At 41.1% G+C, this 27,537-nt stretch overlaps 1 protein-coding gene across 3 annotated transcripts in view; it reads right to left on the bottom strand.

Moving 5' to 3' along the window:
• Window positions 1-27,537, bottom strand: part of COL4A6 (collagen type IV alpha 6 chain) — a 111,864-nt gene that overhangs the window by 24,441 nt on the left and 59,886 nt on the right. For 2 of the 3 annotated variants that reach the window (XM_039717566.1, XM_039717570.1), the window contains exons 4-19: window positions 18,089-18,223; window positions 16,906-16,950; window positions 11,252-11,368; window positions 10,430-10,498; window positions 9,545-9,580; window positions 9,042-9,104; window positions 8,380-8,415; window positions 8,202-8,243; window positions 7,255-7,347; window positions 6,197-6,250; window positions 4,688-4,747; window positions 4,178-4,222; window positions 3,565-3,618; window positions 2,192-2,261; window positions 1,372-1,482; window positions 411-560 (exon numbers count right to left, since the gene is read on the bottom strand). In XM_039717566.1, the coding sequence (XP_039573500.1) occupies window positions 411-560; window positions 1,372-1,482; window positions 2,192-2,261; window positions 3,565-3,618; window positions 4,178-4,222; window positions 4,688-4,747; window positions 6,197-6,250; window positions 7,255-7,347; window positions 8,202-8,243; window positions 8,380-8,415; window positions 9,042-9,104; window positions 9,545-9,580; window positions 10,430-10,498; window positions 11,252-11,368; window positions 16,906-16,950; window positions 18,089-18,223 (1,180 nt within the window). Of the gene's footprint in view, window positions 1-410; window positions 561-1,371; window positions 1,483-2,191; window positions 2,262-3,564; window positions 3,619-4,177; window positions 4,223-4,687; window positions 4,748-6,196; window positions 6,251-7,254; window positions 7,348-8,201; window positions 8,244-8,379; window positions 8,416-9,041; window positions 9,105-9,544; window positions 9,581-10,429; window positions 10,499-11,251; window positions 11,369-16,905; window positions 16,951-18,088; window positions 18,224-18,855; window positions 18,928-27,537 lie in introns of those variants that run through there. The other variant, XM_039717571.1, reaches the window with a different exon arrangement.

Raw genomic sequence — 27,537 nt, 5'->3', positions numbered from 1 at the left:
TTGGGTCTGGAAACCGTCTCTCCAGGCATCCTCTCTGACTCCTGGCACCCAAACTACCTGCTCACAAGACAGATATTTACCTCAGGTGTTCATAAGGGTCATGGTCTATTCCTTACCTAAACCAACAGAGACTAGCCTAGACCTTCAAAGCCCTTGGTGTCATAAATTGTGTCTACACAACTTCATGATTCAGTCTCTCAGGCTAACATGTTCAACAATAATTAGGTCTATTGTCTTACTTTATAGCAGTGTCAACTCATATGTATAAGTTCGTGAGCTACAATCACAATGATGTGTCAGTCAAACATTTACAATTTACAGATGAATAATCCTTCCTGGCAAAATAAATGATTATTTATCCTATTTCACTCTGAATCTAATACAAAAATAGATGTAAAACTTCTACATACGTGGTGAACCAGGCAATCCTGGTGCTCCTGGCAGACCTGGCAAACCACCTCTGCCAGGAGGGCCTGGTATTCCAATTGTTGCTCTTCCTGGTTCTCCAGCTTCACCCTTCACTCCTGGAATACCTGGAGACCCTCCAGGGCCCATTCCATCTAGACAACAACGACACAATGAGCAGCCCTCCAGCAGCAAACACATGGAAGTATTTTTGATGTTAAGATAATTACCATTGTACCCTGAACTGTAATCATGTTAGGACAGAACAATTAATAATTTTACAGCAAGGAAAAAGTACTAATTGGAGGGACCAACTGGCTCCCATTTACACACTCCTTATATGACCCAAAATACTTCACAGCACTGTTTAAGCCCCTATGATCAATCAGACAATTAACTATGTAACACTGAGGAGGGTTTATTTCCTGATTTTCTTGGCAGTTCCAAATCTCTGGATTACTGCAGGCCAGAATTTCCCAGATGACATTCAAGTGAAACAAAAACTTTTGAGTGAGATCTTGAATGGGACAAATGGGTTGCACACCCAGTGGGTTTATCAAGCAATCTGTTAGCTCTTTATTGCAAATATAAAAAGTGATTAAAATTTTTCAAATACATTCATCATAATTTAAAAGGCAGGAAAAGTTCTTCCAATCAGCACATTCAAAATGGAAATCAAACCACAGCCTGCTCTGTACACTGCTACACCAAATATTCACATGTGAAGACTGGGGTGTAATAATTGTGGCACCAATTCTGCTCCCATGCAAGCCAACACAACTGGCTTCCCAATTTGCCATCCCTGCCCCCTATTTCTCATACAGCAGCAGCCTGCAAATCAGCCAGCTGAAGGAGCAGGGAGAGGCTTGCTCCAATACCTCCACCATCTCCAGGCCACTACCCAAAAACTTCTCCATAAAACCCAGAGCAAACAGCCTGCCAAGAGCACTGTCCCAGCTGCTTTACCTCTCTCCAGGCCTGGAAACCCTGGAGCTCCTGGAAGGCCTGGTAAACCAACAATCCCTTCATCTCCTGGAGGACCAGGTAGTCCTGGGTTTCCAGGGTCACCTGGGGCACCTATTAGAAAAAGAGGAAAGCAAGGAAGAAAATCTCATCAGAATTTTTGCTGAAATACTGTTCAGTCAATTACTGTAGTGGCCAATGATCTCTCAGACAGCAAAGGCTGCCAAGCTGTGAGCAGGAAGTCTGTTAGTCAAAGTTAGTAATATTGGGAAAAAATCCTTCTGAGCTGTTACAGAAGTTTTTCAAACTTGACTGAAGAAGAAAGAATAGGAGAGACCATGAAATTTGTTGCTTTATCTGTATGGCTTCAGAGACTGCTCCCATGCCTCAATCAGCTGTGGCATTAATTAAGCTAACTTTCCTCAATATTCTTACCTCATTGGACAACAAATAACAGCAGAATGACATTTAGAGCACCCTTTACCATGCAGCACCAGGAAGCCATTTTCCCTTGGTACACTGAAGACAGATTGAAGTGTGTCTATAGAGCAGACACAGCACTTGCCTGTGCTCACACACAGTCTGTCTCCCAGGCAAGACATTTCATTCTGCCTTGAGACACATCATTTGAATGGCTTTCTTTAAATTCTGAAGTTATGGACAATTATATGTGTAGCCAAACAATACAGAAATAAAGAAAAAATAACGAGGGATGGATTAGACCAAATATACAATGTGGGAAAGTGTTAAAATACAGTAAGAAAGAAAGTTGGATCAGAAAAAGTGCTTTAAATGAGTTCCAAAAGAAAATGGAAATGTGTACCTGAAATGACTAGACCTTCCCTGTCAATAACGACAGGCGGACCTGGGGGACCAATGTCACCTAATTCACCCTGTGAAGAAAACAGATTGGTGCCACACTCAGATGGGTGATGGAGAGGAGGCTGCCTGTCAGGAAGCAGACTGTATTATGGTACCAGTGTCTGCAGCCATTCACTGAGTAACCACCATTCTCTGTCTTGCTGAAGGATTCACTTTGTTCTGCTGTTCATAATCATCTGCTGTCATGACTTACATCGTTCCTGTCTGATGAAACTGATGGCTGCTTCAGATAAGATGGCTGCTTCTGTCCAGCCATCCTCTGAAGGTCTCCAATTACCTCAGTAGGAAGCACAGACATGTATATACAACATGTACTGGAGAGCAGTTATGTCAGCACACTGACCAATATCAGGTAGATAATATCTGTTCACTTTGTGGTGAAAGCTGCTATGAGTTATCTCATTTTTAAAAGCTTTCATCACTGCAGCTGTCTGTTGCCTTGCAATACTGAATTTCAATAATAGAAGCTTACAGAAAATTTGATTGCTTCATAAAATCATCCAGGTAGAACAGGCAAGTTGTGACAACTTGCAGTTCATTCCTTTCTCTCATTGACACTTTTAAAGAGTATCCTATTTGAAAGCACAAGCACAAAATTTGACTGTCATCCAAACTGCCATCATATTTATAATATAAACACCAAGCAGTGAGTCAAGGCAGTGCACACTTCATTGCTTCTTCCAGTAATACTTCTCTGTACAGAAACATCTAATACTACTTCTTCCATGTACTCTGCACAAAACAGCCCTTCAATACTTGCATTTTACAAGTCTGCAATCTTGCTGGCAGATCAGTGTTTTCACAGCAAACTACTAGCTAATCATTTTCCACTCAGTTTCCAGCTCTCTGACTGCCCAAATTGTAAGATACCCATAAAATGTCTGCTATGCATCACCTATATTTAGTACAAGAAATTGAACACGTTCTCAGGCTTGTCCATACTTGTAGATCTGTGATCCAGGACTTCAGATAGCCTTGGCAACTATCTTAACATCAACTTACTTCCACCTAATCTTGCCTCAACGGTCCAATAAATATGGCACTGCTGTAAGGATAAAGGAGACCAGAAAGGCCACACCTGGGATTCTAAGTCATGAAGTTCAATGATTAACATTGAAAAAATTATTAAAATATCTGAGTGTTCATGGCTCAGCAATGACTCATTTTTGTGCTTAACAATAAAGTGAATGAGGAACTGAAACATACTGAAAATGACAGTGAAATAGAGGCAAACAGGAGGTTTGATTGGAGCAATGATAGTTATTTATTCATACAAATACCTATAAAAAAACCAATGCTTTAGTGAGAAGTTACCTTCATGCCTTCAACTCCATCCAGTCCTGGATAGCCTGGAACACCTGGATGGCCCTGCAAAATCCCATAAGGGAACAATGATACACAGTGAGACACTAAGTGGCATTTTTTTCAGCTGAGACATCTGCAGAGCCTGGACTCAAATCACAAACCAAGTTCTTTGTCCTACCAAACATCTGAAGAAGAGTTAAAGAAAGAGAAAACTGATGGCATCAATTTCTCAGCACTCACAAAATACCAGAGTTCCTTAAGGCCTCCTTGTGAAGATGGTGAGAACTTGTGAGCAGGCTGGAGGTGTGCAAATCAGAACACCTAGGAGTTCTCACAGAACTGTAGAAATGCTTGCAAAATAAAGAGTCTAAAATGTTCTTTTCCTTGTCCCATACATTTTTCCCCCACTGTTTCCCCTTCTAAAAAATTATTGGCACCAAAACATTGGGAGATGCAGGATCTACTGATTTTGTACTTTCTACTTAGCTTAACTATTTCAATAAGGCAGGTATATTCATCCATCAGAGAACTTGAAGCCACAATATAAGGAAGTTTGTAGATCGTCAGCAGTTAGAGTGCTCCTGTAACTCTTAAGAACAGCAAAAAATAGAATAAATTTCACCTTTCTCCCTGGAATTCCTTCAGATCCATCCAGTCCCAAAAGACCCTAGAACAGCAAAGACATTAACTTTTAGAGGCTTCATCCCAGTTTGATCAGGCTTCAAATATCTCAGCATCAAAGAATTAAAAATTAAACTTTTCAAAAGGAGAAGCCACCACTGCCTTTCTTATCTCTCAATTATTAACAATAACAATTTAATGAATTTAACAAAATAACTGATAAAAGCAGGCTTATGTAATTTACTGTTTTTCTAATTGGCAGTTCAAGTTAAGGAAGTTAAGGAAGTCATGGTGTCTCAACTGACTAGGAACTTCGGTGTTACAACGTAATCACAAAACCAATAAATTTTAGTGTGGTGGAGATTTTCTATCAGACAGTTTATTCTGCACACACAGAACAGAATGTCTTGGTTGCATAGGAGAACATCATGGCAGGGAATGAGGCTGTTGATGAACTGCCCACTTCATGTCTTTGAGAACAGGCATTTAAAGACTTGGTGAAGTTACCTACCCTGCCACCTGGTAAGCCAGGCACACCTTTTTCTCCTTTTTCTCCAACACCTCCAAAGCCCTGAGGAAAAATGTCAACATTAAATCTCTGTGATCTGTTTGGAATTGAACAGCACATCCCTAAGTAAAGGGAACACAAACCAATTTATTTATACAAACAGTACAATAGTGAGACAAAGGGAGATGACTGTTTCTGCTGGGACTACTTTGTCCCAGAAAGAAAAGCTCCTATCAATCAGACTTGGCAGTATGTGCAGTACAGTACCTGCTTTATTCCCCAAGACTCCCATCCATTCAAACCATGGCATATATTTCAGTAGCAACTGCAAAGTGACCCCATGTTACAGACAGCAAAGACCTGCCAATGCTACTCTGCATTCTATTCTACATTGAGAAATTCTTTCAAGTCTCATTTCTTAACAGCAGCAGCTCAAGGGAATGCTCAGAGCTTGCTTTTCCTTCCAAAGCCCATGAATGACACAAAACTAGCATTTTCATGCTCAACATATGGAAATGTTTGGTGGCTTTCCCAGTCAGCAAGAAGTATCAAATCCAGAGACAGAACACCAGGATTTAATTTCAGCAAGAGTTACAGTAGTTAAGCAATTTCCAGGCTTCAATCTTAAAATATCTTACAGTTGTGGTTAAGTTTGTACATATGTTCAATTTCACCAGCCTCAATGGGTCTCTTGTGATGCATAAAGCTAAGCATGGAACATGTCCAGAAAGGCTAATAACAAACTGTGCTTCATGTACAGGTTTTGCTTGCACGTATTTTTCCTAAGAACATCTGTACACTGAAGAAACTGGCAAACAATTTATCTTATTAGTCAGAAGTTCCCAAAAATATTTATTCCCTAAACTTATTGAAACAGCCTCTGTTTACAAAATGTTTTAAGCTGGGAAATAGCTCTCTGAAATTCAGGGGTAAATTGTTTTTCTTAATTCATATAGAGAAGATGCAACACCATGCTGAGTTGATCAGCACTAATATTAAACAGCCCATTTTAACTGGGTGTATGTGGATAGAAAGAAAGATCTGCATGTACTTTACAGCTTTAAAGTAAAACAACAATAATAAAGAGAATATAAAAATAAAAACAACACATAATAACAATAATAAATATAATAATAAATATATGTCTAGATATAATAAAAGGGGGAAAAAATAGGATTTTTTTAAATGTCTGTGGGACAAGGAATACTGCCATCAAGTGGCCATGCCACGGGCAGAGCTCTGAGCAGGTCTGCAAACAGCAGGCTGCAGGTACTGAAATATGGGCAACTTTGCAAGTCTGTAGCAGGACAGTGTTATATTCTTTGCACCTACACGACAAAAAAACTATCAGATTACAGTTGCACTTTTCAAAAAGTCTTGTGAACATTTTAATCAGATTTTCAACGTTCTCTGGTGCCTAGAAACTCCTGTAGAGACCCTGTGAGCTATTCAGAGGTGCTGAACCATCTAAGCCTGATTGGGCAGGTGTTAAAAACACTCCTCTGTCCTTACCGGGATGCCAGGCAATCCTTGGTCTCCAGGGAATCCTTGAGGACCTCGCTCTCCCTGGCAAGGGGCAAGAGACAAACACAATAAATCCCGGTGTCTGTGACAGCAAGACCTTCCCTGTCCACCCTCCGTGCTCCTGACACCCAAAGCAAAGCTGTGTCCTCTGTTTGCCAGCGAGTGCCCGGGGTTTGTGTCACCCTGTGCTGCATCAGAGTCTCAGCACAGAGCTGGTGCTTCCCTGGCCACTGCCTGGCAACTGCTGCTCTGCTGCCCACAGCTGCTGCAAGGCAAACCAGGGGCATTTCATATCACCAGCTGGGAAACTGCACCGTGCCCAGTGCCTCGTGAGAGCAGCAGAACAGCACAGGATGGGACAGCAATGCTTTCACAACTCTGCTTACAAACTCCAGAGTGAGCCCAAAGGAATGGGGCTTGTCTGAGCCTCAGCTCACACTAATGTAAAGTGATCAAGTACAACAATCTCTCTCATGACTTTACACAGGGGTTCAGGCAAGCTCAGACTGCGCTCCCAAACCAGCCTGTATAAGTCCCAGATTAACTCAGTATGCCAAAATTTCAAGTGTCTAGAGAATCTTTAACTGAAGGACCACACAGCTTTTATGAAAACACCAATGACCTAAATTCACGTCTCAGTAATAACTGAGATTAATAAAGGTGAAAAAATCTGATTATTTCAGACTAGTGTGCACTAAAGCAAAAGAGCTGGAGCTTCCATTTATTTTTCTAAATTGATTTTTTTGCTTCAGCTGACACAATTTCATAAGTTCAACAAAAACAAACTACGGGTCACTTATTTTTAGTATTAATGACAAAAACTTTTAAATAGCTTCCAGATCTTTTCTGAGAGGTGTGTATTCTCTAGTGGTCCACAATGCTCTGAGCTATGAATACTTTCATTCAATAACCATTTGACAGAATAAACTGGCACAGAAAATTATTTTGATTTGGAAATATAACAGCTTTCACTGTTTAGTAATTTTGTTCATTCTTGAATGAAAGAGCATGGAGAGGGAGAGAGTTTGTAAACTGAATTTACAGACCTTTTCTCCTTGCTTCCCCTTTGGAAATCCCATGAATTCCAGTATTCCAGTGGATGGTGGGGGACCTGGAGGTCCAGGCAGCCCCACATCACCCTGTAGACAAAAGAGGGAGATATTAACATAGCAGACCATGCTTGATTTTCTATGGAAATGGCCTACAAATCAGAAGGAAAACTACTTCAATTATATCTTATGTATAGAAATCTGTGTGCCTGAATGCTGGCATGGGACTTTAGTCATGGGAATCAAAAGATCAGATGGAAAATCAGGATGAACAAAATGCATCTGTTTCCAAAGCCTTGTGGATATAAAACATGCCAAGAAAAAAAAAGAAAAAAGGGCTCAGCTATTGAACCAACAGTAAAACATTGCAGAAAAACTTTGGGGAGAAATATGAAAGAAAATAAGAAAAGGAACAATTAGAATTTTGGAAGGCAGAGAACCAATTTTAACATCAGCAGAATGAAATCCCAGATTGAGAACTTGAAGAAGCCCCATTTTGCCTGTGTAAACTCTGACTGCAAGACACCCATTTAGGATAGTGAGACTACAAATTACACACCAGTTGACTCAAAGAATGTAAGGAAAGCCAGGAAGAATGAAGGCATTGAATAACTCAATACAACAGGTGATGGTCCAAAGAAATTGAGAAGTGGAGACTCAAAAGATGTCTAATGACCTCGGGTCTTGATAACCACAAAAATACTGCACTGACTTGAGATTTCCCCTTCTTCACACAGAAAAGGCTCCCATCCTTTTTAGTGTACCAACAAATAAAGAAGCAGCAAGATTCTTTAGTATTTGAACTGCCAGTCAGTCCAAGAGAAGAAAAGAAAAAGGAAAATAAGAAAATGCTAGAATCTAGCCACTTTCTGGAGAACCAAGCTGTGATGGAACTCTGGAGTATTATTTTTTGCTCTTTCCATAATAAAACAAGTTTCACTTACCTTTTCTCCTTTCTCTCCTTGAAAGCCTAGTCCCATGTTACCCTAGGAGAGAAAACAACCATGGATGAATGAATAATAAAACAACAGCAACAACACCACTCCTTATTATCTAAGCCCACAGCACTGTTAAACCCCAAAAAATAGGTGTAAAAAGAAAACAGGAAAGGTAGCTACTTACTTTTGGACCTGGTGGCCCAGGGGGACCCACTGGACCCTAAATGTAAACAAGATCAAGATTTTATTTCTTTTGACTTAATTAGGATGCAAACAATTGGAGCAATGCTGGATCTGCAGTGATACCTGAACCTTCTTGCCTCCAAAGCAAGAGCAACACGTGCTCTCCAGTCATCACATCTGTAACAGCACAGCTCTTTGGCAACATCATTAATTAAGAGAAAACTTCAACTTAAACCCAACAAAAGTGTAGTTTGGTTTTACCTGTGCCCAATAGAAATTCTTTTGTAGGATGTTGCAGAAGCAGCTCTAACACATCTCATGGCAGCAAAGGCTCCAAGCACCAGAGGCCAGCCCATTCCCCCAGCCCTGGGATGAGGCAGTGCTCAGAGCAGTGTAACAAGGTTTGTGTTTGCAGAGAGCCCTGCAGAGCTCTGCTGGAGCCTCGTTTGCTGCTCTGGATGCCCAGAGAGGAGCCTTTGCTCTTGTGACCACATTAAACTACCCAAAACTGAGCACCCTATGCTGGAAGTCAGCTGTGCTCAGTGTTTTCAGATGCACAGGCACTCTTGCTCATTGCCATGACACAAACAGAGACAAGAGAAAGGAAAACTGCCAGCAGCTGGAACTGTTCCATCAACAAGTGCAACAGCTGAGGTCTCTCACCTGCAAACCTGGTAATCCTATAGGGCCTGCAGGACCTATTGGACCTGGAAAACCTTTTGGGCCCTATAAAAAGAGCAGAGGACAAATAGAGGATCTGTAAAATTCACCTCATCTAATCCCACCCAAAGTGAGTCTCAGGAAACATTAAGTAATATCCCCTAGTTAAGTAAGCCAATTTATAAATGTTTAAATTAAAAATAAATTTAAACATTTATTTCATATGATCAGATGTACTTTGAAAATCAAAGTTACAAAGTTCAATGGTAGAAGGGAGTTTGATTTGAAAAAGGAATAAGGAGATAGGTAATAGGAAAAATTGGACTTCCTCTACCATCACCTGGATCCACTCATACCCTTACAAATCTAGAATTGCTTACACTACTGGTATCAGACATGTAAATACACTTCCTACTAATTTCAAAAGGGTCTTTGAGAATCAACACCTGAAAATGTACCTACTTAATACGGTTTAAAATCATTATGCCCCATATTAAACAACTTACAGGAACCCCATCCAGTCCAGGAAGACCATTTTCACCCTAAAAATCATAAATGCATACATAAAAATTACACAACATTATTGCAGCAAACTATAAGGAACACCAAGCTTTATATAAATAGAAATAGTTGATGTTAGTTAATACTAGATCAAGTGTAATTAGGAAAATATCTTGAAATCTATGCTTCTATATTTGAATTGGGTAATGGTTCCAAATTCTCTAGAGGTCTCCATTTTATTTATGTGTAACAAGAGAAAATAAAGTGACATTAAAAATATTAATTACAAAACCACTGAAAATACACTATAAACACTCTTATTATATGACTGCTATAAAATATGCAAAAGCACATCATCATAAGAATAAATTATTTCCCATAATTACGAAAGTAAATTAATAAAGACCTATTTAACTTTTACGAACTTATGAGTGTATATAATGTTCCTAATTTTGACCAGCAAAGTCAGTGTGAGAGGCCTTATATCACAGAGTGAATTTTTCAATATTTTCAATATTTAATGAAGCATGTACGTAAACTGAGAATGTGACTGAAATTTTTAGTACCTTCCAGTACCAGAAACACTGAGAGGCAGCTGGAATCTCACAGCAGAAGTTGTAACATGCACTGAACAGTAACAGGATGAGCAATGTCTCAGCATCCCAGTATGGGATGAGTAAGATCTCTTCAAAGACCAAGCAATTCCAGGCTCTGAGAGTATTCTGTGCTGCCATTAATGAGGTTATTACAAGACCTTTTGCACAGCTCTGCACTCAGACACACAGGACTGACACCACGAGCAATCAAAGCTGCAGTATCAGCCCTGCAACCTGTGGGACATCAAAGAGTTTCTGGTACTGCATTTTCTCCTGTGTGATGACAAGTCTTACCTTCATTCCTTTAAGACTGCCTTGAGCAAAAACAGGTTCTCCTTTAAGGCCTTTTGGACCAGGACGACCCTGATTAAAAAAAATAGTAAAAAAATATTTAAAAAAAATACTGTTGCTTTAGTTTTAAATAATCTCTAATTAGCATAATGAACAAGGCATAATCAACAAACTCCTGGCTCCAGTTAACTGTAAAAGTACCACTGCTGCTTTGTCAGAGAAGCTGTGCTATAATGAGAACTAAAGATTTCCTGCAGCTTTAGAAAAACAAGGTTCTGCAAACATTTTCTCTGATATTTTCCTGTTTATATTAGATTTCCCTGTCATTTTAGGCCTTTGACAACCTTAGATTCTATTTGAAACTGTTTGATGTGGTATAACTCCCCTGTTCAAATACACATCAATGCCATTTAGAGGGACTTGGCAGGCTTGAGGGGTGGGCCCATGTAAACCTCACCAAGTGCAAGATCCTGCAACTGAGTTGGGGCAATCCCAACCACAGATTCAGGCTGGGCAATGACTGGATTGAAAGCAGCCCTGCAGAAGAACTTGGGGTACTTGTGGATGAAAAACTGTCAGTGTGAGTTTGCAGCCCAGCCAGCCACCCACATCCTGGGCTGCATCCAAAGCAGCGATGGCAGCAGGTGAGGGAGGGGATTCTACCCACAGGATAAAGTGGATAAGAAAATTGAGCTCTAACAACTCGAATAAACTTAGGGTTTTCTGGGTTCTTCCTAAGTATTGGCAGTTACTTCTCCAACAACGTCACAAAAAGCAAACCCTGGTTGAGTGGTGACAGAACAGCACATCAGAGTTGGGACGTACAGGCAGTCCAGGTAGGCCAGGAAACCCATCGGGTCCAGAGAAGCCAGGGCTCCCAGTGGTGCCATTGCAGCCGTCGAGGCCAGGCGGGCCTCTGGGTCCAGGCTGCCCAGGGTGACCCTGTGTGAAGGCAAAGAGAGAGAATGACCAACAGGATCTGTTATTTGCCAGTAATACTGCTGTCCCTAGAACACTGATATCTTCCTTCCAAATGGCAACACAAACAAAAAGAACTGCACAACTCCCGACCAAGTTCAGCGTATGGCAGAGTGTAACAGAACAAGCTTCTTCAGCCAGCTTTGTTTATCCTCCCTAAAGGTTAAATCCTAAAACAATGGCTTCATTCATCTGATTACCTTTTTCTCCAAGGGATAGTTTTCTGAAGTACATAACTTGTGCATGAGTAGGTCCCAAAAGGGACCATCCCACAGCAGTGTGAACCATATGGAATGTAACAGTGTCAAACAGCACGCAAGGGTGCACCTGACACCAGGAATGGGAGCTGCTCATGTGAAAGAAAGGGCAGAGGCAGACTCAACAATACTGAGCATTTATAATCCAAATCTGCTTGGAGTTTCAGTGACTTCTCTTCCTCTCCAGTGTGGATTCCTTCTTTTAATAGATGAACAGATGTTAAAGCTCCAGTATCAGGCCATTCAAGCAGAACAGCTTTATTTGTTATATTAAACATAAGACCTTAGGCAAAGCAACTGGGAGAAAGATCCAATTAAACTAACAACATTTAAAAAAAAGTACTTGCAATGGCCAATTATTAAGCAAGCAGAGCAAAATGCAATTGTACCTAATTCTGATTTCACACATCTTTTGCCCTGGTATAGGTCTACTAATTTGACTAGAATTTACTCAGCATGGTACCAGTGCAAAGGAGATCAAAGTTTGGGACTTCAGGTGGTTTTTCTTCAGTGCCACATGAGTATATGAGGAAAGAAGGCAGAAAGGCAGAACGGTCAGTCACAATGCCCAAGTGTCAGGCAGCTCCTATAAGTGAGTCCTGTGGCACTCAACAACATTGTTTTAAGGGAAGAAGAAAAATTAAACTTAGGGAGATAGTATCAGTAACTTGACAGTTCTCTCCCCCCTCTGTACACGGTGATCTTGACTCATCCCAAAAGTACTTTTGTTTGATCCCAAAGATTTGTCCTTAAGATATGGCACTAAGCAAGTTATGACTCACATTAGGAAAGTAAAAAATAAACATGGATAAAATGGAGATAAAGCAGAACGTTAGCAATTCTTCATGCCTGACACTTAAAATAAAACACATTTGCAACACCAAAGATCTTCCCAGTCCAAGCCAATAGCACATACTGAGATGAAACTCAATGAGAACTTTGCAGTAATGTAAAGCTTTTTATCTAAGGATCTTTAAATACCTTGAAAAAATGTGGGAATGCTATAACCTAATTTTATAGATGGGAAGCTCAGGACACACAGTAGCGGGGTGATTTTCTCAAGGATGCAGAACAACTTAAGCCATATTTATGTAATTACTTGAGCTGATCACTGGCCTCAGCTGCTGCCAGGACAGCTATTCCACATTGCTGCTTATTCACACGTACCTCCTCCCTGTGCTGGCAGGGTAGGAAGCAAACACAGTAGAGAAATAACTGTTCTATTTCTTAATGGGGTTAATTTCCAGTCAGATGAAGTCCTTGGTCTGGCTCATTTGGCAACTGCATTGAGATTTGTGCCAACAAAATCGAGAGGGACCTGACCTGCTTTCTGTCAGTCAACAAGGTACAAACTGAATCAATGTCAGGTGTGCCTCAACTGCACGATTAAGGCAGCTCACCCAGACAAGTATAAAATTGAGATTTAACAAGGAATGGAATGAAGTCATCCTAAAGTATTACCATCAGAGACCGCTGTATTAACAGCACCAGTTGCTCTGATGATTAGTCTGCTTGTCAAAATAACCACATGTGGTGTGCAAGCAGGGACTTGCCAGGCCCTAGTAAAGCAACTGGAGTAGGCTGAAGCAGCAATTTATTGCCACTTAGATTTTTCTCTTAGAAATTACTTAATTAATTTGATCTATGCAGGATATCATAGCCAAGAGCATCAAGTCTCTGACAGGACAGGCAGTGACTGCAGAGTCAGAGGCCAGAGTGTCAGTGTCCACCATGTCTTTCACTTGGTTTACAGCATAAACAAGATCAGGAGCTATGTGGGAGAAGTGCACACGTATCTGGTTACAGCACAAGGTGACCAGCTGCAAGGTTTAGTGAAGCTGAAAGGGCCAACATCTGCCCCTCAGACTGAGACAACAGGGAGCCAAGCTGCTCCAGCTTTCCTGCTGGCCAAGAGCCAGCCTGTGGCACGCAGCTGCCGGGTGAGCCACGTCCTGGGAAACACTTCGGGTGAGATCTCCTAACTCTCACACCAAGACAGCCTGTAAGAGGCCCAAAGGACTTTGGTATCCTCTTAAAATGTGAGAAGTGCTTACAGAGACAGGACACAAAATATGCTGATCACAGTGATTTCTTATGTGTGCTAAATAAATCTGTGCCCCTGTCACTTAATCCCATGGCATCCGTGTCTGTGGCTCTGTGCCAAAGCATGACACAGACTGACACACAAGCACACACACATATTTTGTGTCTTTTGCTTTAGGAAAACAATCCACAGGATTTCCTACTTTAAAGCTAATCTGCAATCAGAGTTCATAATATTTTGTTTTAGGACCCTTATCTGAGGAGATATTGAACACCCACAAGTGACTTCCCTGAGAGTTGCTAAGTCCTGCCTTAAAAGAAGCTTTTTCCCAGGGGTTTAAAATACTGATTTAAAGAGCTGGTTTGACCTGAAAAAGTGGTGGTTAATAGTTCCATTGCTCTCACCTCCTCTAACTCCTGTTTTGGCAGATGTGCCAATTGAACACAAGCACCTCAATTGACTAAGGGACAAGACTTTCACAGACTTTACTTATACATGTCAGGGTGATTAGTTTACAGATCTGAGTTAAAACACAGGCTGGAGAGATGCTTGTGCTCCCTGTACTCACAAAAGGAGGCATTTGGTGTGAGACAGATAAGGAAATTTGAACTGGTTATCTGGGCCCTCCTTTATCTGACTCTTGCTGTACACTGACACTGTGATCCCAAGGGGCCTCTTTTGTAAATCAAACAGGGAAAAGGCAATCCCAACAGGACAGCTCAATAAATAATTAAAAACAGAGAAACAAATGCAATTAGGGATGAATACAAAACTAACTGAATTAACAGTTTCATGGGTTGCTAAGCCAAGTGGCCTTTCTACAGCCATTGCCAAGTGCTTGCATTTACTCTAGGAAGGTCACAAAACTGCCTCTTCATACAGCTTTGGCTTTCATGCACAGACAAGGGCTCACTTATCATAAAAGTATTTCCTTCTAGAACTCCTTGGACACTTCATGAAAAGCTATATACATCTCCCAGCTTCAGCTCCAGCCTTTGCCAGAGGTGTCCTTGAATCCTGTCCTATAAGAAAAAATAAACTTCCCAAGTAGGACTAAGGATTTGAGGGCTTCTCCTACAGCATGACATGAAAGTCTAGCAATAAACACATGTAGCTGCTGTATTTACTAGGTTAAAGAGATTAGTCAGGCCAGCTGCAACAACATGATTTACTTGCCACCAGCATTCCCAAGGGAACTCTGTGGAATACCACTTCCCTTAAGGTCAGCAGTGGGATTCCCCTCTGAAAAAGAGCCTTGCCCATGGCCATGACTAAACTACACCTGCCCACACCAACATACCTGCATACTACAAAGAATCTCTCTTCATATTTGGATGTGCAGAGATAGCAAAATCTTTTTACTTCTCCCATCTTTCTCACACACACGTTCTCTCCTTTGCTCTACATTCCACATATCCATATGAAGTGCCTATATTGGTATACACTTCACAAAAAATCTTAAGTTACTCCCTATCCTGAAATGTAATGACAAAAGTAAAAATATTTACTCAAGCAGTGGTGGTTGCTATTTTCACCCTACAATGGAAGCATTTATCTTAGTGGTTATAATGTAAGCAGTATGAAAAAGTTTTCCTTTCCCCTTTTTCTGCCCTGCAGTTGTGGCACAGAAGAGCCACAGTGTTGAGCACTTTGCTACTCATGACCAGCAAAATCTGCCTCTTTCCCATTCACCCACCTGCAGAATGTTACAAAGCAGAGTAGATCTGCTTATTCTGGAAGTTTGAATCCTCTCATCTGCCTCCCTGCTCTCCCCTTGGAATGCCTGTCACTGCCAACTACCTGGCAATGGCTGCTGCTCTATCTCTGCCTCCCCTCATTGTTGGGAATCCCCTTCTCCAGAGCCTCATCTGAAAAAACACCCTGAGAACAGCATGTTCCCACAGTGTGTTCAATTAAATTAAGTATTATGGGAACAGCTTGTTCTCTTCAGACCTAGACAGTTGGCTGGTGGTAAAAGAAAAAAATAGCAGCAAGGGAGTAGAGCAGGAGAGAAAACAGGCAAGGATGAGCAGAGGGGGACTAAAGGACAAGGGCCAGGAAGGAACTGGAATCAAATAAGTTCATTTACAAGGCCAACTGATTTTCAGCCAATCTATCACAACTATTCAGTTTTTTGATATGAAGTAAGAAAACACAGCTCAATTGTTGGAGCTCCTGGCCATCTGAGAAAGCAGGGAAGATGAGAAAGAGTATGAGCACAGTCTGAAGGCACAATGACACACAGGATGGAAAAATTCCATCAAGAAAATAAAGTAATTCTAATATCAGAAGGAGAAAGTAGGATAAGCCAAATGGTGTAGAAAGAGTAAGGAAGTTTGGGGCAATTTCTAAAGCTGATCCAGTCAAAGTTCCCCTGAGATACAGCAAGATACCTCTGCAAAAATCATTGGAGAAACCAAGCAAAAGAAAGCTGGCCAAAACACTCTAGGCACATAATTTTTTTATAAACTGTCTCTAGAATGTAAAGTTCTAAAGAATGAAAGAAACAAAAAGTTCCTGGTGGTTAGGAAAAGTGGTTACCTACCTGTCACCTGATCTAAACCAGGACTAGAACCCAGAAGAGGATTAAGGGTAATCTGGAGAGCCTCAGCTCTCATCACTGCTTCCATTCATGTCATAGCAAAAGATGATTGAGGGAGACCTGGTAACAGCCATCACATACAAGAAGGCTACTACAAAGCAAAAGTGAACAATCTTCTCTTTGTGTCCCTCATCAGTAACATGAGAACTAAGAGCTTTAAACTGCAGAAAGAAAGACTGAAGTTAGGCATTAGCAAAGCTTTTCTAATAGAGAAGTTAGTCTCTATCATCACAAGGTTTTAAGAACTGGTTAGGAAACACATGTTAAAAATGGCCTGAAGCACAGCTGATCATGCCTGGTTGACTCCCTGAGGCCCCTGTCCATTCTGGAAGTCTTTGATTTTATGAAACAGGGGTTTTTAGGCAGTGCTGAGGGAACATGGTGCTGAAAGAAAAGCTAATCAATCATGCAAACGATCCCCATGTAACTCAGGTTCACTTTCTGATATGTATCAGCTTCCTATTGTCTTACAAAGCAGCGTGGAATCACCAGGTGGATTAACAAACACACCCATCTTCCTCCAGACAGAGGCAAACAATTGAAAGGTACACTATGCATGTGCTATTCTGGTGATTTATATTTACATATGCAAACTTACTGGAATCCCATTGATGCCCTGGAATCCTGGAACTCCCATTGGACCCTGAAGAAAAAGACCACACATTATATTTCACTTCACTGGTCTGTATATTTCAGTCACCTGTGAGATACTTTTCACTCCAACACTCAGTCTTGGACTTCTGCTTTCCAAACCAAAAGGAACAAACTATCACAGGCAGATTCCCTCCTACCACAGGGGTCAGTGAAGACAGGAACTGAGCATCTGAGCTTGACTGGATGCCAAATGAGTGTTTCGGGAATGTTTTAATCAGGCAATTTAAACTAAAAATATAATCTACTGCACATCTGGGGAAAACAAGATGCCAGGAAAATAAACAACCTGCTGTAAATTTAACCCTTGTCTTTCCAAGAGTTTCAACAAAACTTACATATTTTTCTGTCTATAGTTGGATAGGACCCCCAGAGATATGCAGACCACTGCATTAACTACAGACTGCCCAAGCTACAAATAATTGCCACATCTTGTTGCCCTGCTCTGAATAGTAGCAAAACAGACTGTGTAAGGAGAATACCCTAAATTGTTCTTCTTTGGAAAGGTAAAACGTATTTCTCTCATAAGGGATGAAGAGAGAGAGAATCTTATGGCATGCTGGTATTGCATATGTACCATTTTAGGTGATAGAAACAGTTCTGGAATAATTTTTTTTTTCCAGTGCAAAGAAATTGTTTCCAATCTTGCACATTGCATTCAGTGACACCTACACCTTATGGGCTACTCCATTGATTATGATGTAGTTTATTGTATTCTTTTTGTTAGAAATAACTTTGCACCTGCAAAACCAAACTGCAGATTTGGTTTAGTGCCCATTCTTTTTGCTTTTCTAGACACCAGCTCAGGATCTCCTGCACAGGAACCAGTCCCATGTCTCCCTGAACAGAGTGTGAATAATAGCCATCTACCCCTGGGCATATGAAGTGACAGACTGTTTGCAACAGCAATATTCATTTGGCTGTAGCTCATCTACCAGGATGGCTACACTATTCAGTAGCTTTAGCATCTGTATTCTTACTAAAAAATAAATGCAGACAATTCTCTAAAGATACTGTTGAAATGCAATTGTATTTTTATCCCTGGACACACAGCCCAAGATTATTCACTCAAAAATATACACAAGGCCATAGAACTATTGCAGGGACAGAAAAGTCACTGCTGAGCCTACCTTGTCACCTTTCTGTCCAGCTGGTCCAGGAGGGCCCACTGCTCCTCTCTCACCTTTTGCTCCAGGCAAACCTTCAGGGCCAGTGAATCCAGGTGCTCCTATTGGTCCTTGAAGCCCAATTGGTCCTGGTCGACCCTAATATATACATTAAAAACAAGTCAATGCATCATGTCCACAAACTCCTCTGTAATTACTCTTTCCAACTCAACTTTTAATGCAATTTGATACCTCTCTGGGTAGTTAGGACATCCTAAAGTTTTCCCTGTTCATTTTCAGACAAAGACTGCCCAAAATTGCACACAGGACTCAAGATGGGGCGACACCAACACAGAGTAGAGAAGGACAACCACCTCCCTAAACTGTCTGGTGATGATGTGCTGAATCATTAAGGCTGCAAGATTCTCCACGATCAAGTCCAGCCTTTTACTGAATATCACCATGCACACTAAACCACATTACCAAGTGCCACATCTGTTCATTCTTTGAACAACTCCAGGCATGGTGACTCCATTATGTTCCACTTCTTAATCACTCTGCAGTGAAGAAATTTTTCCGACTATCCAGCCTGAGTCTCCCCAGGCACTTGAGGCCATTTCCCCTTGCTGGTTGCCCACAAGAGGCCGGTCCCCACCTCACCCCAACCTCCTTTCAGAAAGCCACGGGGTCCCTACCGAGCCTTCATAGCTCCAGGCTAAACAAGCCCAGCTCCACCAGGCGCTCCCATCACACCTGTGCCCCAGACCCTGGAGCTGCTTCCCTGGACACACCGCAGCCCCTCATTGTGCGTGTCACGGGCAGAATTCCCCTTTTCCCGGAGGATCCCAAGGCAGGAGGAGCGGCGCGCTCGGCGGGTGCAGTGCCGGGCGCGGCCGGCAGAGGGCGCGGCCTGCGCGGGATGGCGCTGCCGGCGGGCCCGGCCCGGCCCGGCGTTACCACACCACACTCGCAGTGCCCGGCCCGGCCCGGCGTTACCACACCCGCAGTGCCCGGCCCGGCCCGGCCCGGCCCGGCGTTACCGCGCTCCCTTGTGGGCCGTGTCCAGAGAACAGCACAGACACCGCGCTAAGCTCCCACAGTGTCACCAGAAAATGCGGTTCATTGCTGTGCCTTCCGCCGGCAAGACAATCATGGATTACACAAAGTTACCCACGTAAAGGATCGAGACTTACAGTAAAATGGAACAGAGGAGGAAATTATAAAAACCCCACACCTTAATAATTCCACCACATAAATCCCTCTGTTTTTCATTCTCATGTCCATGGAAGTGTGCTTCCCTTCTACTTCCCTAACTCCGTAAAACAGCAGAAGGAATGCAGCTCCCTGCTGCAAGTGCTTTAGTAATCTCAGCTGGAGACATACAAAGCCCTGACTCAAGGCTTGGCAGGTAAAATACTTTTATTGTTAATTTAAAAAATGCGTTGTTACATGTTTAAAATCAAGCAAAGTGAAGCAAAGTGTACATGACTTTAAAAATTCTTTTTCCAGGATCATTTTTAGTACCTGTTTAGGCTAAAATATTTTTTCCCATATTCCATGTGTCTTTCTTCATGTTGCAGTTTTCTTTTAACTGCAACAATTCTCCCATATCACTGTTTCTGTTGAGATTGTTTCATCCTGGCCTTTTAACGGAGGTCAAGTGCATGTTTGATATTTCATACCTTTTCTGTCTAGACACTGTCCATAGTGTGCACTTCCAGAGGCACAGACTCACATCTGAAAATGCTTTTATGTTGATTATTTTTAGCTTTCTTCACTCTGGGCTAATTATCAATGGAATCCTTTCTTCACTCTGAGCTAATTATCAATGGAATCCTTTACATTGGAAACTATATAATCAGAACATTAATCCCCAAATCTTCAGCTGTCCTTGGCAACCATACACAGCAAGATACATTAAAAATCACGTGCTTTGCTCTCACTTCAAAAAGTTAAAGCTGAGACTGAATTTCCCATAATCACGAGCAATTCAGAGGCTTTCAGGCAACAATTCAATTACACAGCATGGATTGTGGACTGTTTACCTCCAGGCACCACAGCAGTGCTGAGGCATAACCTGAAAATGGGCACAGTTACACTTAGAGTCTTACCTCTCACAAAAGAAATGACATCCAAGAGCCCACCAAGTTTGTAGAGAAAAGACACTGTGAATTCCTCATTTGTTTGAATTGCTAATACTTCTGTATTTCATTAGCTTGATTGCCTGGTTAATGACAGTGTTCCACAATGACTGGAACTGATGGAAATTAACATTTTAGGAGGCTTTTGTTTTGCTCTGCTGCAGGTGGCTCTGAGAAATATATCTAGACTGGAGAGTAAAGGCCAGCAACTACACCTTCTTCTTGTGTTTGGATGAGCAGCTCTGTGACAGAAGAATTAAATATGTCCTCTGTGATTTCAGGGCCCACAGCCCCATTCAGGGCTCTCTCCTGCATTAGTGCCCTACAAGAAAGATTTTAACAGCACTTGATTTTCTCCAGTGCCTTGGAGTGTCACTAAAGCATAAGGACACAGTAAAGTGCTTCTAATCTCTCTGATAATGTGATTATGCCATGATAATCAGGCTCTCAAGAATTCCCACTGTTTCTTTTGAAGTCTGTGTGGATGGAAATCATGTTTTCTATGCTGAAACAAAGGACTTGCCTTCACTGCTAAAAAAGCAGTATTTTTCGTCACTCAGCAGCACTCCCATGAACTGTTCCAAGATCAGAGCATTCTAAAGAGCAGGCACAGTGGCATGCAGGAGCAACTCAAGGATAACAGCACAATGAAGACTCAGGTTTTACCACAAGATAAACCAGAGCTCAGTGCCAGGTGGAACTTCTGTCTGACCTCAATGTGCTTACCTAGTCTTTACGGGGCATTAGCACCAGGATTGCTCTTACTTATCCCGAGGATAAAAAGGATGAAAAAACTCCTAGCAGTGAGGACAAGCTGAAATATAAAATGTGGATTACATCAAACAGAAACTACAATGAATCAACAGAGCTCCCTATATTTAATCTTTAATGTTCAACATATATTACACAGTAGCCTGCAGAAAAGCCATTAGCAATTAATGCAAGTGGTTTGGTTTCCCAGATGAATGATAATTGTTTTTAATAACAGGAAATTTACAGAATGATAATAACACCAAGCAATAGCAAAGCCAGTGAAATTACTGTGACTTGTGAATGTTCTCTCAAATGCCCACTAGAATTTCATATGTGAAATCTATGACCTGCATTCTCAAACACATTTGTGCACCAGGCTTTTAAAATGCAGCAGCACTAAATGAGATGCCTGTCTGTAATGAATATGATGCTGGTAAAAATAGCATTATTTTTTTACATACCTGAGCATCTTCATAGCTAATTTTGGATTCTGACCAATTTTGTGTCACAGGATCAGCATTAATCATGTGCATCTCTATTATGCACATATCCACTGCAAACCATTACAAATACACAGCTGGCTCAGACATTCAGCTTTCCATTCTCAATGTGTGGTAAGCAAGAGCAAAAAATGCCTGGAAAGGAACCTCCCATTGCTTCTGAGTCACCACTGTGCAGAAGGCAGTAAAACCAAACAGCCTGAAAGTGTAATTTGATGGCAGTGTTCTTCAAGATGGAAAAGGTTCTGCAACATGTACCTTCTCCCTTATACCCTTTTAAATTCATCTCTGTCCCAGGGTGTCATGAGGTGTCACTTGAACACAGGGTAATGATGGGGCCTCTGCTGCTGCACAACCCAGCACATCACAGTTTCTCTATTGTCCCTACTCCTTTTGTCAACTCTAATACCCCACGTAAATTTTCGCCCACTGAAGCAGAGCTGCTACACATAGCACTGCAAATTCCAAACATTCTTTTATTTCCCATTGCCTCTGTGAGCTTGGAGAATAAAGCGTAAATCTGTTTGATTTGTCACTGTGTAAAGGAACACACATGGAAGTGGTATGGAACCACTGGATAGGCCCCTTATTTCTGGGACAAAAAAAAAAACCAAGCACGTACTTACAATTCAACTGGCCAAAGTCACTGTCAAATACCAACTCAGTGATTCATCACCATAAAAAACACTGGAACCCACTAAGATAAATCTAGCAGCTCTGGTAACTAAGCAGAAAATACTACTGATCAGGAAGGGCAGAAATTATTCCTACTTTTGTTGGTTGGAATAATTTGCAGACTGCCGTATTTCAAGCAGCAAAAGCACTATTCATTTTCTAAGTAAAATTAAGGTCCTGTGTATGAAAAGAGCAACTGAATTTAAATATGTTCATGTTTTCTGAAACTAACATGGTTCCTTCTCTATGAGATTTCAGCAACCAAATTGTTTAAAAGGTTCTTATTCACATTCTCTATTCCTTCACCCATTATTTGCCCCATAAAACATGTTTTATTGACACAAAAGATTGTTAGTGAAACATTTACTTCATGAGAAAATGAAGTATAGCTTGAAGCATCTTATGCTTGTTTGATGACATAAAGGTGAACCAAACAGCCAACCATTAACTCATTACATTCTGGCCCTAAAAATGCATGTTCTCATGCACTGCATACTCTAAGGCTGAAAGTTTTAAGGAAGATCTTCATTCACCTGATTCCTGTTGGACAGGACAGCCTGTCTGAGGGACTGGTCCCTCAAGATGCTCTTTCACACACACAGATTGCATTCCCATTTAAGCCAGGGACATTCTCTCTGATGAGAGCCACCAGGTTAGAAAAGGGGACCCAGGGATCTCCCTGAACTCAGATGAGGGCTCTGTCAGCGACTTACCAGAGCCAGGCAGCCGTGTCCACTGTGAGCAGCACGGCCTTGGGCCAACCTTCAGCTTTCCACCTCCACTTCCTCCCTTCTCCTCTTCAGTCTGCTCTGCCTTCACAGCAAGATTCCCACAGCAGTGGTTCTCCCTTGCTAGATAGACAGGGAGTAGCACAACAGAGTCCTGCTCTCAGCTGGGGCCCCACAGTTCTACTGTAATAATAATAATTCCTGATGAAAACCCCTTCACTATTTTCCTAAATTACAGGTCAGGTATCCAGTGCCCTGCTCACATTCCAGAGTAAGTAATTATTCTCCCTACTGAAAAACGCTTTGTACTTTTAAAGAACATTATTCTTCAGTTTTTCTTCTAAAAACTTTGGGGAAGTCCTAAGTTAAAAATGGCTCCTTTATTTCTGTCATATAATTCATTGTTCCTCTACACAGCTTTTTACCTACACAGCATGAGAAGAATACAAAAACTTGTATCTGCACACAGAAATAATCCTGTGCAACAATCCTACTTCAGCATCCTCCCAAAAATGCCATTGTTTGGGGTTTTTTTCTATTTTGTTCACTGTTTAATGAGGGATATTAGGGTGAATTTTTTTTTTTCATTTAATTTTAACAAAAGAGACAATTATTTTCATGTTCCGTATGAAATTCTTTAGTATCACAATGCCTTTCAGAAGTTTTCTGTTTATGCAAAGCAGCCTTTGGCATGCTCACACTGCTGACTGTCAAGGCTGCTCTGGTCATCTCAGGACCAATCTTTTAATGTAGTAATGGGCAACTGCAGGCTGGGTCTTATTACAATTTTAAATATTAATTCATACAATAAAATCCATTTTCAAACAATACTTCTGTTATTTCCAGTAAGCCTGACTAAACATGACTGCAAGTAGAAAATCTAGGTGATAAAAAGTGTGTGTGTGCATGTATATGTATGTGTGCATATATATATATATATATGTGGTTTTACACCCTATGTTTTAACTGCTTAAAAATTATTGAAATTGGATTCCACAAATCATTTGATGAATCCCATACTTCAGTAACAAAGTTGGAAAGGATGGTTTACCACATTATAAATACAGAACTATATATGAACTCTAGACAATTTTTAAGAATATATTTATTTTTAATTGGATATTTAAATCTATGAGAAACTTGTTCCTTAGAATGCATGATTTCCAGTTAAAAGCTTTAATGAAACATCCTGATCCAATCAATTCCACATATTTGCTATTTCTATTTAAAACACACAAAGAGACCACATACTGTCATCTTTTTCCCCACCATGGACAATGCCAGGAGTGACTCAATGTGAACTGAGAGTAATTATTCCATTTTATACTTCACAACTTTCTGAAGCAACTATGAAAAATGTACGAAAGTGAAAAAGCATTACTTCAACTTTGGTTGCTTTTTTGCTTTGATGTTGTGAAATGTCCAAGTTAGATAAGAAATAAGCTCCTGTGGAAAGGTTCCAGGCCACGGAGAGCACAGATAAGATGAAAGCCTGTGAAATCCCCTGTGGCTGTAACATCTGTGTGAGAGAAGCACCACTGAGGCCACAGCCCTCCTGTGCTCAGCTCCAGACAGGAGGGGAGCCACAGGCAACACCCACAATGATGGGCACTACAGCAACAGAAAGATTTGAGTTATGGGGATTTTTTAAAATAAAGAACAAGCAGCAGGATCTACAAAGCAGAGTGATGGCTTACATTGTATTTCAATTAAACAAATAACCAAGGTAAAATTATGAGTTAAAGCTTATTTTTAAGGAGCTGTACTAGGTATTTGAATTACATTTACTTGCCTTTTCATGATCAGTCAAAATTATACCTTTTTTTGAGCAGAAAAAATGATGTACAGAGACTAGATCCCGATGAATTGCATCACAGAGTATCACCGGAGCAGAGGTGATCACCCCTGAATCCCCAGCTTACCCACTGTTTGTTTAAGCCAATTGGCCGTGAGCCTCAGGTGATATTTGGTCATCTGAGATTAAATTTTTGCCATTTGCCACAGCTAAAACTCTTTTTGCTACCTTGACTGATATCTTGAGGGTCTTTTTGTGCTTTCAATTGGCAGAGCAGTACAAGCTTACAAGCTTCATAGACCAATGAAGACAATTTGTGCAGACAGCACGAGAATGACAACAGGCACTCCTCTGAAATCATGCACATGTTTAAGCCTGAATTAGAGGCAGCTGAGGAAATGAGACATGAAGGAGGAGGTAACAGAAGCAGGAACTGCTGCTGCACCTCATGGAGCTCTGGCACTACATTACACTCATCAACATTCAAAAAATAGGACTTATATTGAAATACTCTATTATGAAAACTTAGCAAAAATGTTGAAGCAAGTGAGGTCTAAGTGACTTCAATTTTTTATTCCTGACTTCAAGGAACAAAAGAGCATAGTACAGCCAAAGGTTTGAATGGTTTATGAGATTTTATGGTCTTTTGCAACCTCAGTTCATATTCTCTCCCTCAAGCCTTCAGTGCCTAATCTCTAAAAAATGTTTTAGAAAGCCTTTACAGTTCCCCGACCTGTTCACATAGGACAGCAGCTGTCATAACATTTTCCTGCCCTTAATTGAAGGAAGAGAATTTGAGTATTGTGTACATCTCTTGACAGCAGAAAAAGTCCTGAGCTGAATTTTAATTCAAAAGAATTAGTTATTTCAGAAGAAAACTCCGGGTTTCCCTAGCACTTCTCTCCATTCTCCTGGTGGCTGTACAGGGAAGCAGACAAGGTAGCACATGCAAAGTGTTTTCCAACCCGGGATGCACACAGGTCATCATGGTGAGAGCATGGCAGGGGAAATGACCAAGTGGGAGCTCCTTGGCAGTCATTCCCCCAAGGGGGATGGGTGGAATGACAAATGAGGGTCACAGCCCCTCTGTCCCCTGGCTCTCGTGGCCATGAGTACATAAATGTGTATATTTATCATCTCTCCCACACATTTGGTAAGATCAAGCAAGTTACTGTTCACAAGCAATTTCAAGGGGTCTTACTTAACTCATTACAGGGGAAGATACAACATTAATCATAGATATTAGACATGTCTCCTGGGGAAAACAGATGTTCCATCGGAGTAACTTCGTGGGCAGCCACATCAGGACAGCTGCCCACAAACCCACAGCTTCTGACTCTCCTCAAGATACCCCCTACACAACAACATTCAAGGATCTGCTATGGGCTCATGAAGAAAGGAGAACACACAGTGTTGTGTTATTTTCCCTTCCACTTTTCCCTAGCACCCCAAAGAACAAACCAAAAAAAAAATCTCAGTGTGTTTCTAAAGAACTGTTTAAGTGAGCAGTGACAATGAACTTGCTCCCCCTGCCTCTGGCTGGCATTTCCAAGCTGCCTTCCCCATGGACTCGAGTGACAGAAGATTCATTGTTGCAAAAAAATGTTGTCAGTAGAAAATTAGCTGTATTAAGTAGTGTACTGAGCAAGTGAAATCCTGCCAGTGTCAGGCCTGTTAAGACTATTAAAAGGACATTGTATCTAGAAAGGCAGGGAGGGCTCAGCCGCATGCTGAAGCCGAGCAGACTCCAAACCTCCGCAGGGTCTGCTGTGTCCAGATCTGTTAATTTGCTTTGGGCTCCCCTCCAGTTCTTTCCTTTACAACAAACCCTTTTTTAAAAATGTCTAATTCCCCTTCGCAAGCAATGACTATGAAAAGTTAGTGTTTCCTCGGAGACCAAACAGGGATGTGGGCAAAGAGCAGATCTAGCAGGGAGTGAGTGCCTGTACCACATTTCCCAAGAACAGCTATTGCTTAGCAGAAAGGATGGCATGAGGGAGGGAGGGAAAGGGAAAGGGAAAGGGAAAGGGAAAGGGAAAGGAAAAGGAAAAGGAAAAGGAAGGATTCCCTATCTTTCACCCTTCTTACAGAAGTTTCCTGTGTTGCTCTCAACCGTCTCATGGTATTCCAGCTAAAACAGAATACATATTTTTGTTTAAGTGCTGCAAAATTAACAACTAAGAGAACAATCTTTATATTAAACAGCTTGTCTTTGAATCTTCATAAAAGATACTCAGTCTTTGCTTTCTACTCTTTGTTTATCTGCAGAGATTCTAGTCAGTAAATGTGGCTGCTCACATCAATTACATTTATCTTACTGGATTTTGCAATAAATTAAATAGCAAGGTGAATTTTTTGCAGAGATTACTTAATATTAATTAAAATAATGCAGATTTCTTTTCATATTTGGAATAAAACATAGCTGTGGTTTTTCAGTTGGTAATAATATCATAATTAAATAAAACTTTTCAGTTATTGTTATTGTGTTCTCTGTTTCTGCAGAATGCATAGTGTATCATTAGAATATGAATAATAGAGATTTGGATCCCAAGTGTAACATTGCTATTCTAAAAGCAGATTTAAATGTCTGCACCCATTTATGCTTCTAGGAGTTTCTCTCAAGTTGTCTCAAATTCCCGAGAGAAAAAGTGCGTAAAATGCAGAGATAACTGAATTTAAACCTGAACCTTTCCTCTATCCTAGCTAGTAATCCCAGTCACAGCCTAACCTACTCTGGACAACAATCTTATGACAGCTTTTTTGGCTCACTTTTATCATACTGGATTGTCCTATTATTTTTCTAATCTAATTATTCTATGGCATTTCACTGTTACACAGAAAATGTGTATCTGTAAATTGCTGTAAGTTAAGCAATGTTCCA

Source organism: Passer montanus, unplaced genomic scaffold (assembly GCF_014805655.1).
Source record: "Passer montanus isolate IOZ18808 unplaced genomic scaffold, ASM1480565v1 scaffold38, whole genome shotgun sequence".
Classification (NCBI taxonomy): domain Eukaryota; kingdom Metazoa; phylum Chordata; class Aves; order Passeriformes; family Passeridae; genus Passer; species Passer montanus.
This window is presented reverse-complemented; position numbering and strand designations above follow the sequence as displayed.